Below are 12,266 nucleotides of genomic sequence, written 5' to 3' on the forward strand. Positions count from 1 at the left end.
CCCCGGAGGTGACCACGTGGCGTGGCAGACCTCTCCTGACCCGCCCGCTGCTCCCCTCAGCAGTGTACTCCATCAGTCAGCCTGTTTTGCTCCCCACTCTGTCTCTGGTGAATCCTCTCACTGCCCCTGCTCCTCTGGCCTGTACCCCAATTCTGTATGCACAAATAAATGTCTTACAAAAAAAAAAAAAAAAACACAAGAACACAAGTGTTGGCCGAGGCTGGGGGTGGGAGGAATGTTTGCTGGTACAATCACTATGGAAAACAGTATGAAGAACAGAAATACCTCATCGCCCAGTTATTCCACTTCTGGGTATTGATCCACAGAATATGAAAACACTAATTTGAAAATACATATGCTAGGCCCCTATGTTCCAAGCAGCATTATTTATACTAGCCAATAATTGAAAACGATGTCAGTGTCTATTGATTGGGTAAAAAAACAAAAAGAAGTGGTAGGTATACACAATTGAAGGCTGCTCAGCTATGAAAAAGATGAACTCTTGCCATTTTTTGCCAACATGGATGAAACTTGAGGGGATTCCAAGTGAAATAAGTCAGGAGGAGAAAGACAAATAACATGTGATTTTATCAGTGGAAGCTAAAGAAAACAAATGAGCAAAGAAAACAAACACAGGGCCCTCCCTCGTGGTGCAAAGGGTTAAAGCGCAGCACTGAGCAGCTCTTTGCAGTCACAGTTTCATCCTCGGCCCCAGGGGTGACCCACATGGCTCGGCAGACCTCTCCTGACCCGCCCGCTGCTCCCCTCAGCAGTGTACTTCGTCAGTCTGCCTATTCTGTGCCTCACTCTGTCTCTGGTGAATCCTCTCACCACCCCCACCCTGCACCTCTGGCCTGCACCCCAGTTCTTGTATGCATAAATACATAAATCTTTAAAAAGAAAACAAACACAAACTCTTAGATACAGAGGACAGACTGGTAGTTATGGGCAGGGCTTAAGGGGGCTGGGAAGGGGCTCAAGCGTATGGTGATGGGTTTGTGGTGGTAATTATGATGTAGCGATCACAGCTATCAAATTACAATATCACATACCTTAGACATCTGGAATCTTACAAACCAGAGCTACCACAATAAAAATATCCATTAAAAAAAATGGTTAGAAAATAAACACCCTTTCCTCTCTGCCCCAAACCTGTTCTAACTTTATTTCTTCCTGCTAAGGTATATGGTTGGAATATGCTGAAAGGCTGGGCTCCCCTCAAGGCCTGGCTGCTCCTAGCCTTGTAACCTCAGCCTCACAGATCAGGTTTCTCATTTATTCACTGGCCATGCAGGGCCACTGAGCCCTGCAAGACTGTGTGAGGATTAAGTGACATAAATAAGATAACACATGGTAGCGGTGTTCGTACTCAGTCCAGGGCTGGCAAGAAGTTGAGCAACTGTTATTTCCTTCCCTGAATTCAGGGCCCCTCGCAGCTGCTAGAACGCTGTTGTCTCCATCTGGGGGGACTGATAAAGCTTCCCTGTCTTCCCTTACTGGATATTCTTACATGTATGTGCTTTGTGCCCCGCTCAAGGTCAAGATCCCCGGGAGCAGGGACTATGCACTGAGAAGCTGCAGTAAACAAGCCTCTGTGGTCCCTGTGAAGTACTCAGCAAACACATTCTGCGTGTGCTGGGCGTCCGTACCAACCTAGTACCCACCCCAAGCCAGAAAACAAACCAATCAACAAGCAAGAGACAGAAGGGGAAGAAGAGAGTAGCTGGAATGGAAGCTGGTCTTGCCAGAGACAGAGCGGTCAGGGAAGGCCTCTTCTCTGGCTGGAGCCTTCCATCTGGAAAGGGGACAGAGAAGCCAGTAGTGCCCACTGTGTGGGTGGGGAAAGCCAGAGTGGAGCAGGTTCTAGAATTGCCAGGCAGGCGCCGAGTTTCGAGGCAGGGCAGAGAGTGCCAGAGAGACATCAGCGAGGTGGGCAGGACCAGGTCACGCAGAGGGGTGGGAACCAGGAGGTCTAGAGCCAGGAAGCACAGGCTCTGACTTCCCACTTTAAGACCTTGCTCAGCTGCTGTGAGGATGGGGGGCAGAGGGGAGTCATGGGGGACACAGTGAAAAAGAGCAAGAGTGGAAAGTGGTGGAGGCACGGAGGCACTCATGGGCAGATGGCAGGGCCTGGGGCAGGGTGCTGCAGCTGGAGAAGGGTGGGACCAAAGCCAGACCGGGTGTGGTAGAAGGGTGGGACCAAAGCCAGTCCTGGAGTGGGGAGGGGAGGGTGGGTGGGCCCCTGTGGGCCTTAAGTGTGAATCTTGGATGGAGCAGGGGAAGGCGGGCCAGGGGCCTCGGGGGGAGAGGAGCCTTGGAGGGTCTGGAGAAGTGGGATGCTCCCCCAGGCAGGCCTCCCTGTAGATGACTTCCACATGAGGCTGGAGTCCTCAGCTCCAGCTCCCCCTTCATCTGCCTGCTGCCTGGCCATGTCACAATCTCCAGGGCCCAAACTATGCCTGTCAACTCCTTTCTCAGAAAGGCCCTGTCATCCTCCCACTGTTACGGCTTGAGTGTCCGTTAACCCTGTCCTTGGAATCTGGCACCAAAACAGCGTCCCTCTCAGTTTTACCATTCACCCTCCACCACATGGGCTCAACCACCGGACAGACCCTGGAAGCTCCAGCGAGGCCCTCATGAAAGCCCCCCTTACTCAGCTCTGCCTCCAATCCAACTACAAACTCCTGGCAAACATTTATGATTCCCAAAGTGTCCCCTCTGCATCCTGCTTTGAATTCCCATTTTAAGAGCTTGCTCAGCAGCGGGGGTGGGGTGGGCAGAGGGGAGTTTGGGGGGCACAGCAAAAGCACTTGGGAAGATGGCAGGGCCTAGGACAGGGTCCCGGAGCTGGAAAAGGGTAGGATGGACGCCTTCCCACCCTCCAGGACCTCTGTGAACAGACACCAAAGCAAGTCTGCCTCCTTTCTGTATTGCTCAGTGAGAATCCTGTACTCCCAAGAGAGAGCCAACAGAATCCTCTAAATCTCCATCCACATATTGCACAATAGATAAACTGATATACTCCAGCTGTGGAAAACTACACAACCAGGAAAAAGAAAGATCCAGAGCACCAGGTCTCAAAGGTGCACAGAGGTCAAATAAATACTGTGGAGCTGACAGACATCAGGGAGAAAAGGGACTAGCTGAGTATAGGCATCACCTTTATTGTTTAGGGATAAGGTCACCATGAGTGAAAAAAGACTGAAGCAGCTGAGAAAACATTCAGTGTGCTCCTAGCAGGCTTCCCAGAGAAGGGGGGCTTGTTATCAATCTTCTGTTGGGAATGCCTGAAAACAACTCATTAAAATTTCAAAACAAGCCTTGGCTCAGGCGAGTCTCTCACCGGGAACCCCTACAGGCCTTCTCCACTTACTGGAATTTTAAGCATCTTTCAAACTCCTGATTGCCCCAACAGAAAGCCTGCTCCCCTGCCTCTCCAGGAAGAGCCCATCCCCATGTGGGAGGGCCTCCCTGGTATCTGTATGAGTACCCAAATCAGTGCCCAGGGGAGGAAGAGGGGGCACCCCAGTCAGCTCCTCCTGACACCTCCATCCCCCTCCCCTGCCTCTAGCACAGCACTGAACGGGCTGGTCCAGGCTCAGTGTCCTGGGAGGCCGAGGATGCTGCATGTAGGTGCGAGGTGACCAGACAGAGGAAGGGCTACCATCAGCTCCCTACCCAGTGCCAAGGCTCTCAATTACGGCTGCCTCATCCCTGCTCTCCTGCCCACTTCACCCACCTGCTTCCCAAGCCCCTCCCCTTTCCTGCTGCACCCACACAGGGTGCTTCTCATCTAAGCAGGCCACTGAGACCCAAAGGCATGGTTGGGGCTGCGTCACTGGGAAGTCAAACTTCCCAGCCCTGGGCTCTGGACTTGAGACCCTTGAACCAGAAAGGGGAGAGAGGGGGCCCTGGGCAGGGCAGGAAGTGGAGGCGGCCCTGGGCAGGGGTCTGCCACACAGGCCAGAGTGGCTGACCTTTAATAACAATGGCCTTTCCATGGCCTGCCATCCTCTAACAGCCCAAGGCAGAGACTGTTACTGCCTCCACTTTACAGACAAGGACACAAGCTCAGTGAGGTGACAGGGATTTGCTCAGTCTGACCCTGGAGTTCACATTCTCCACTGACAAACAACAAAAAAAAAATCAGCCCCAAATGCCAGGGAAGGGGTAGGAGGGGATGAATGGCCTGAGCTACTTGGGGCAGACCCAACTCCTTTGAGGGCCTTGCTGAGGAAGATGACACATTCTCGGGGTGCTCTTAGGTGGCCCAGGGGCTCAGGAAGTAGTCTTAGTCTCTGAATCAGAAGCCAGAAGCCAGAATTTAGTCTCCATTTCCCCTTTGAGAACTTGGGGCTGCTGTGAACCCTCTCCTCCTCTGTAGAGAATTCTCACTATAGGTGGGAATTCTGCCCCAGGCTATAGGGCTCAAGGCTCAGGATGGGACCCCAGTGAAGATGCCTTTTCTCTCCAGGCTCTGTGGATTCCTGATGCTGGAAGGAGGGTGGGGTTGGTGGACAGGGTGGCATGGTGAGCCAGCAGGAGAGAATTTAGATGGAGAACGCGAGGGGACGGAGTCATGGGAAGAAGCCGCCTTACTCTATCTTCCTAGCCCCCAACCTGCTGGGGTGTCACTGAACCCCCAGCCCCTGGCTTGGATTGGGCCCCTGGCTTCTGGAACTATTACTAGATACAGCTTCCTTCCTTTTGTTGCTAGAGGCTAGAAGCGGGAACTCCCCAAGCCTCAGTTTTCCTCTCCTGCTCTCTGAAAGAGCAGAATGAAGGGAGAAATTACATGTCGACTTGTAAGGGACGCTGTCCCCCAGGGCCTGATGCAGGCGGCCTTACAGGCCTGGTCAGAAAGATGGGCTTAGGCCTCTGGCCTCTTGCAGCACAAGATGCAGGAGTCTGGTAAGAAAGGAAAATTCTGACCTTTTCCCCTTTGGTTCCCTCCTTTCCAGATTCTGACTCAACACTTCTAAGGAAGGACTAACTGTCATCTCACAAAAAAGAAAAGAAGAGGCCCTCCCTGGTGGCGCAGCGGGTTAAAGCACAGCACTGAGAATCTGAAGCCACTTCCGCATGAGTTCGATTCCCGCCTGCCGCCTGCCCCGGAGGAGACCACATGGCGAGCCAGACCTCTCCTGGCCTGCCCGCTGCTTCCCTCAGCAGTGTACTTCGTAGATCTGCCTGTTCTGCTCCCCACTCTGTCTCTGGTGAAGCCTCTCACCGCCCCTGAGTCTCTGGCCTGTACCCCAGTTCTGTATGCACAAATAAATAAATAAATCTTTAAAAAAAAAAAAAAAAAAAAAAAAAAAAGAAGAAGGTTTCCTAATTGGTCCCTTGGGACCTAGGTGTGAGGCAGAAAACCACTCGGTGGGGGTGGGACTGAGGCGGGGAGTGGGGAGAGGGGGGGCAGCAAGTCTGGGCAGCCCCTGCGGCTGCACTGAGGGGCCGAGCACCAATCACCCTCTAGGCTGGGGTCACGGGTTTGCCACATGCCTCGCCTCACTGAACAAGAGTGTGGTTTCTCTGGTATTTGAGCCTGAACCTCTGGCCCCTTGGGAGGCCACGTGGGCAGCTGGGACAGTGAGACCCAGCCCCTCCCCCAGTCCCGTGTCCTTCCCCCGCCACATGCACAGTAAACACACAATGAAGCTCTTCTTCTCCTTCCAACTCAGGCAGTCTAACTGCTCTGGGAGTCCCAAACAGACTCCAAGTGTCTGTCCCAGATGGGCCCTGGGCCCAGTCTCAGGCCGGCCTGGGGCAGGAGAGAAGCAGCATTAAGGGGTTATCAGGGCATCCAACAGAATGACCTGAAGAGTCCTTATTATCAGGGTCACCAACCTTGACCTCCCCATCTCTCTGGCACCTCCTAAATGATCCCCTACCCCACTGGGGCCCCAGACTACTGGGACCCAGCAGGGAAGCCCCGGTTCTTTGAGGCCATGTTGGGGGGGTACTTTGGCATCATGTCTCATGTCCCCCAAGACCCAGCTCACCCAGGCTTCGCAGCCACAGGACATTCTCTAGGAAACCAGACCAGAAATGGGCTGAGGGCTGAGCCACAGATGGCCACCAGGACACCAGTTCTCCTGGAGCAGGCCTGCCCAGAGGCCCTTAAGAACAAAGAGAGCTGCTCTGTGTTTTATGCTTTGTCAAAACTGTGGAAGCTGAGGATGATAATGAGACAGCTAAAAAGGCCCGAGGGGCTGAGTTTCCTGAAGCTAGCAGCGTCAGTGTGGGAGGGGGCACTTAGCCCAGCCCAGGGAACAGCCACGCCTGCAGGCGATCAAAACACAGGGGCTCTTGGTCCTTGTCTCCATGCTACCCTCGGTATGGCCTTCCACAGACTTTGCAGGCCTTCCAGACTTTGTCCACCTTTCCCAGAAGCAGGAGGTGTTCTGCCGGCTCTGGAGTAGGCCCAGAGGCCTGGCTGCCATATCTCAGTCCTAGCTGGGAGTTCTGGACAAGTTTTATCTTGTGGTCCACAATCCACCTGCGCAGCCAGGCCCCAGGCCTTGTTTTGTTTGGGCTTTGGTGTTTCTTTTGGCCTTTCTGCTCTCTTGAAGCTCAGTCCCAGGCCTGGATTCAGTGCTGTTCCCTGGACTAGGCCTGTGGGAGCCCAGTGGGAGAACCAGACCCATGAGTACCTAATGCAAGAACAAGCGAGAATATGCAAGAACAGCTCTAGGAGGGGAGAAGGTGCCGGGGGCCACTTGAGGGCAGAGATGGGGAGGCTGGGCAGGCTTCATGGAGGAAATGGCACAGGGGCCAAGCTTTCATTCATTCAAATAACATGTCATGGGCCAGGCGCAGTTGAGAAGCTGGAATACAGTACCGAGTGCAGTTTCTTCTCTCAGGTGGCTCATATTCTCGTAGAGACAAGGCCATACATAGTGAGTATGTCATAGGGTAGTGTGGGCCGCAGCCAGTGATAAAGTGTAGCAGAGGGAACGTTGCTAGCTTCACATGGAATGGTTAGGACAGGTCTCTCTAATATGCTGAAGACTGAGCACAGACCTGAGGTGAGGCAGCAGGCCAAGTGGCCACCTGGGGGAAGAAGGTTCTAGTGAGAGAGAAGAACAATGGGAGGGCTTGGTGGTGAGTGTTGAGGAACAGCAGAGGCCTGTATGGCCAGGGGAAAGTAAACGAGGTGAAGAGGGAAAATGTGAGGTGGGCAGGTCCCATAGAGCCTTTAAGTAATTCTGGAAGAATCCAAATGGACAAGCCACACGTTTCTGACTTAAATCTTAAGTTCCATCCTGATAGCTGTGGAAAGGGTACAAAGGTTGAAGGAAGCAGTCCACTTAGGAGGCCTGACAGGAGATGACCATGGGGTGGACAGGGTGGGAGCATGGGGGTGGCAGTATGTGTTCAGATATTCTGAAAGTGAGCTTTCAGCAACCAAATTGGACAGGTCGAGACACAGGGAGGAAGAAGTCCTGACAGGCGCCCAGAGAGAACAGAAAGCACTGAGGTTGGGGAAGATGTACTCAGGTGGGTCTGGAGGTTAAGCAGGGGGCCCGAAACGCCTGGGTGAGGAGTGTGGACTCCATCTTGGAGGTAATGCGGCTGGAGGAAGGGGGTACCTGGTGGCAGAGGGGACGCTGAGCAGTGTGGGGCTGGGGAGGGCAATGGAGCAGAGGTGCAGGCTGCTAGGGATGAATCTTGCGTGGGTTCCCAGAAAGGAGAAGGCACTGCCGCCCTCCCGCAGGCTTGACGTGAATGGCCCACCCCACCACCTCCACATGGCCTCTATTCAGGCATAAGCAGGGGGCTCATGAACTCAAGGACCCCCTGAAACCAAACTCTGGTCCAGGGAAGGGGGTTCCTCTTGTAGACAGGAGCAAGCAAGGTCTGTCTTCAGGCTACTTGGTTTTACCTGAGGCAGGAGAGTCCAGAAAGAGCCTCTCTGCCCTGGAACACAGATGGGGCTGGGTCTGACATTTCTGTCTGCTAGGATTATCCATCCTCAGAGTCTGCCTGCTGCCCAGCTTCTCAGCTCCACAAGACCTTCCATGCCCCAGCCTGGTTCCCCATTCACTTCTCTCTGCAGAGAGGCCCTTCTCGGGGTCAATTTCTGCAAACCCTCCTCAGCTTCCACTGAGAAGGCAAAGGAGCAGGGGGGAACTGAGGCCTGCAGCAGGTAACAACACAGGAGGGCCCACACTGCTGACCTCAGCTTCCTCAGGCAGCCCCGTGACTCCTCCAGGGGAGGCACGCCCTGCACTCCCTCTCCTCCCCACCCCCAAGTCTGGGTCCCTGTTTGTGTCTGCCCTGCCCCTTAAGAACAGCTTAGGACAGCAACCAGGCTGTGCTCTGCTCTGGGATCCCTCAGTCCTGACCCAGAATGCTTATGGGCTCACAAGTAATTGGAGAGAGGTAGGATTTCCTGGAGGTGGTGGGTAGGCAGGAGAGGCTTGGAAAACAGGGGTGGAGGTAAGGAAGGAAGCTCTAAAGGAGCCTGCCCAGTGCATACCTCCTTGCCCTACTCTCCACGCCACAAGCCTAGAGCCCTTGCAGTATTTCCTGTGTGCTCCTCGTGAGCCAGGCCCCATGCCCTTACAAGCACCATTTCATTTGAGCTTCCCAGGAGTCCTGTCAGGTAGGCACTGTCATGCCCATTTCACTGAGCAAACATGGAGGCAGAGAACCCTCCCTGGTGGCGCAGCGGGTTAAAGCATAGCACTAAGAAGCTAAAGCCACTTCCGCATGAGTTCGATTCCCGCCTGCCCCGGAGGTGACCACATGGCGAGGCAGACCTCTCCTGACCTGCCCGCTGCCCCCTTTGGCAGTGGACTTCGTGGATCTGCCTATTCTACTCCCCTCTCTGTCTCTGGTGAATCCTCCCACCATCCCTGCACCTCTGGCCTTGTACCCAGTTCTGTATGAATAAATAAATAAATCTTTAAAAACAAAACAAAACATGGAGGCAGAGAGGTTGAGTTATGTGTCCAAAGTCACATGGCTACTAGCAGCCAAAGTATTGACAGGATTCAAAAGCAGACTTGAACGACCTCACTTGCTCGGTGCTCATTACTACGCACACTGTCTCCCAAGTCCCCAGTGACCCAAATGCACGAGTCCACCTAGGGCTAGCACGGGTCTACCCTCCATGGTGACCAGTTACCTCCACCCCAAGACCCCCGAAGTAAGCCTGGTCTACAACGGCCAAACTCCTGTGAATTCCACTCCCAGAAAGAACAACCACTTGCGAGCACGAGAACAGCAGCTGCTTGTTCCCATCAGCTGTGTTCCAGCCCAAATGGGATCTTCTATTTGTGGTCTCCCCAGCTGCACCTAGAGGATGGAGGGCACCCCTGCACTCTGCCCCTCCCACCCATGTCCTGTCCCATCCCCCCCCACCTTCCCCATCCTTCCTGGAGGCACCTCACACACTCACTACCTGCCCATTTCCCCACACTGCTTCCTGCTAACACCCCCTCTCCTCTCTGCAGTCAAAGGCCTCCCCCCAGGGACTGGCCTGATTGTTTTCCAGACCATCCAGGGGCAGGATCTGGAATTCTGATTCGAGGCACGCCCTTCTGCTCTGCAAATTTGGGGAACTGATTCCAAGGCAAACTCAGAATACAGACACAGGAAAATCTGTAAGAATACGGAATTCGAAAAAAGCTCCAGTTTGCGGAGTTGGAAAGTCCCACTTTCCTGTCCTAGGGATACTCAAACTCAGGATTTTGTAATTCTCAAGGTGAGGGGATCTTGGGAACTCTAAATTTGAGAGTCTGGTTCTAGTTCTAGTTGGGCAACTTCTTTCCACTTCCTCGGGCCATTTGTAAGATTTCAGTGTCGCCAATTTAGAAACCTACACGTCGATTTAAAAATTCATCCCCAAAGAGAGATAAAATCCTGAGAAATTTAATTTCAGCCATGACAATATTAACTTATTTGTAAATCTCATGATTTTAATGGTATTCGCAGAGCAATGGCAACCGGCTGGAGTGTAATCATGAAAGTCTGTGTTATTAGAAGTTAATGCCCCACAAAACACACAACTCCACCTGCCTTTGTAGCTCTATTTCTAAGACTGAATGTAGGTGGAATCTTGCACCCAAGGCTTCTGGGGTATTTGGGGGTGTCTGGGAAGGAGGGGTGAATTATACAAGGACTTCTAGGAAGCTCAGGAAATTCCCAGGCTTAGGTCCTTCCTCAATCTGGCCTTGCACCAGGGTTCTGACAGTTCGCATACCCAACATCACTGTCCTTCAACTGGGGCTTGAAGTCCTGCCCAGAGGGCCCAGCTGGCTGTGGAAGGGGCCAGAACTTTGAGGCTGCCTTCTGGTGGCCTCTTCCCTGCCTCCCCTTATCTCGGAGGCGGAATGAAACTGTTTGCCACTCTTGCCATGTCCAGAAAGGGGCAGAAGTAGGGGGAAGGGAAGAGTGAGGATTGGGGGAAAAACCACTGGCAGTCAGGTTGAGTCAGAAGAGTCGCAGATGACCTCCTGAGGTTATGGACACTGGCCAGGACGAGGGGATAGGAGGATGAGGACAGACTGACCTACAGGGACTGGGTACAGAGAGCTCACGCTGTGTGGTGAAGTCTGGGTGATGGGGAGGAGAGGAACAAGGACACTCAGTGGTTTCAAATGACACTCAGATGATCCGAGGCATTCCTCATCTCTTGCACCTGCTGGCTGGGGTAGGGTGGAGGGTGGGGTGCGAATTGGGGGGCTACCACACCCACTCTCCTTTTCCAGCAACTTGTGCCAGTCCTTCACCTGGCTCTTTTCACCAGATGTCCGCTCAAGCCCCTTTTCCCCAATACCCCGACTGCCCTTCCAATCCTCATTTCCCAGCCCTTTCCAAGTTTCCCGCCCGCGCCACTCCTCTGCCTTAGTCTCTCCAAATCACTGACTTCTCCAGTCGACCCCTCCAATCCCTCTTCTCTGACCCTGGCGCCCCAGATCCCGTCCAAGTGCTCCCCCAGCCCCGCTTCACCGTCCCCTTTCCCAATGCTCCCGCTTTCCCGAGCACGCATCCCGCGGAAGCCCTGGCACTAACCCGATTCGAAACAGCAGCCTCTTGCTGCGCGCCATGGGTAAGCCGCTGAGGGTCCGCTGCGCTCGGCAGCTGCGGGGGCTCGCGAGCAGGACGAAGACGAGGAACAGCAGCCCAGAGCCGGCGACCCACAGCCACGGCACCGGCCAGCTTCGCCAGGCCATGCTGGGGGCAGGCGCCCGCGCCGCACAGGGGGCGGGGCCTGGCGTTGCTAGGCGACGGCTCGGCCTGGCCCCACGCGGGCAACCTGGGCTTCGGCCCCGCCCCTGAGCCTGAGCGGGTGTGGGAGCGCCGGGCCCCGCCCCGTCTTCGACTCGCCTTCCAGCCCGCCTCTCCGCCGCGCTCGGCCGGCCGCTGGCTGGGAATGCCGAGGACCGGAGGCGGCCAGGCCTCGCCCCGTTTGGCGGGTCCCCAGCGGCCGTCGATGGCTCTGCGCTAATCCGGCTCCACAATTGTTACGAGTCCCGGGGCAGGACCGAGCCCGGTCGTCCGCTCCCCGCGCCCTCCCACCGTCCCCTCCAGGAAGACTGGGAGAAGCCTTGCAATAGCCCTCTTGGGGGAGACACTTTAAACTCCTAAACCTTTCAGCTGGAGAAACCTAAGCGCTCTTACGGGTCGGCTGCCCTTCATTCAGTAATCATTCACTAACCAAAGTTCTCTGTGTCTTTGTGTCAGGTTTCCACGGGTCAGAGATAAAACTCTCTGCATTCCTGGACCTACACTCTAGACTGCAGGGCCAAAACAAACCAAAGCAAACAGAGCCATATATTTGTATTCATACGCGCACGTACATACGTGTGTGGTTTAAATGCGGTGCTGTAAAGGAAGAGAACGCCGGCGGCAATGATTTGGTTGGCAGAGAGGTTCAAGGTAGACGTGAGGAGCCCGGGACATGTAGGTGGGACCCAAAGGGTGACAGGCCACAGAGCTTCACGGGAGCCATGCCACCAAGGTCTTGCAGCCTGGCTGATTTCTCCATACTCTTCCCAAACGCCTGCTACTGCTGCCTTCCTTGGGTCTCAGACGCTGTTTATGTCCAGGGGGTGGAAGCAGACTAGGGCCCGTATGGTGGTTTCTACAAACTTAGGCAAAGCAGAGCTAAGGCTGGGCTCCTTCTGGCTTCAGCCCTGGCCCAGGACAGGAAGGAAATGCTGCAGAGTCAATCTGCCCATCTGGGGATAGGGGTGGGGGTGGGGGTGGGGGGAAGGAGGGGTGGTGGGGGCAGATGGCTGGGGAGGGAAGAGAGG

The 12,266-nt window shown here is 54.5% G+C and overlaps 1 protein-coding gene across 1 annotated transcript in view; it reads right to left on the reverse strand.

The window, feature by feature from the left end:
- Nucleotides 1-11,204, reverse strand: part of PNKD (paroxysmal nonkinesigenic dyskinesia) — a 21,742-nt gene extending 10,538 nt beyond the window's left edge. The window contains exon 1 of the mRNA XM_004674298.2: nt 11,023-11,204. Within this exon, the coding sequence (XP_004674355.1) occupies nt 11,023-11,183 (161 nt within the window). The 5' untranslated portion in view covers nt 11,184-11,204. The remainder of the gene's footprint in view (nt 1-11,022) is intronic.
- Between the last annotated feature and the right edge of the window lie 1,062 nt (nt 11,205-12,266).

The sequence above is a fragment of the Condylura cristata genome, unplaced genomic scaffold, assembly GCF_000260355.1.
Source record: "Condylura cristata isolate star-nosed mole 26May11 unplaced genomic scaffold, ConCri1.0 scaffold00002, whole genome shotgun sequence".
Lineage (NCBI taxonomy): Eukaryota > Metazoa > Chordata > Mammalia > Eulipotyphla > Talpidae > Condylura > Condylura cristata.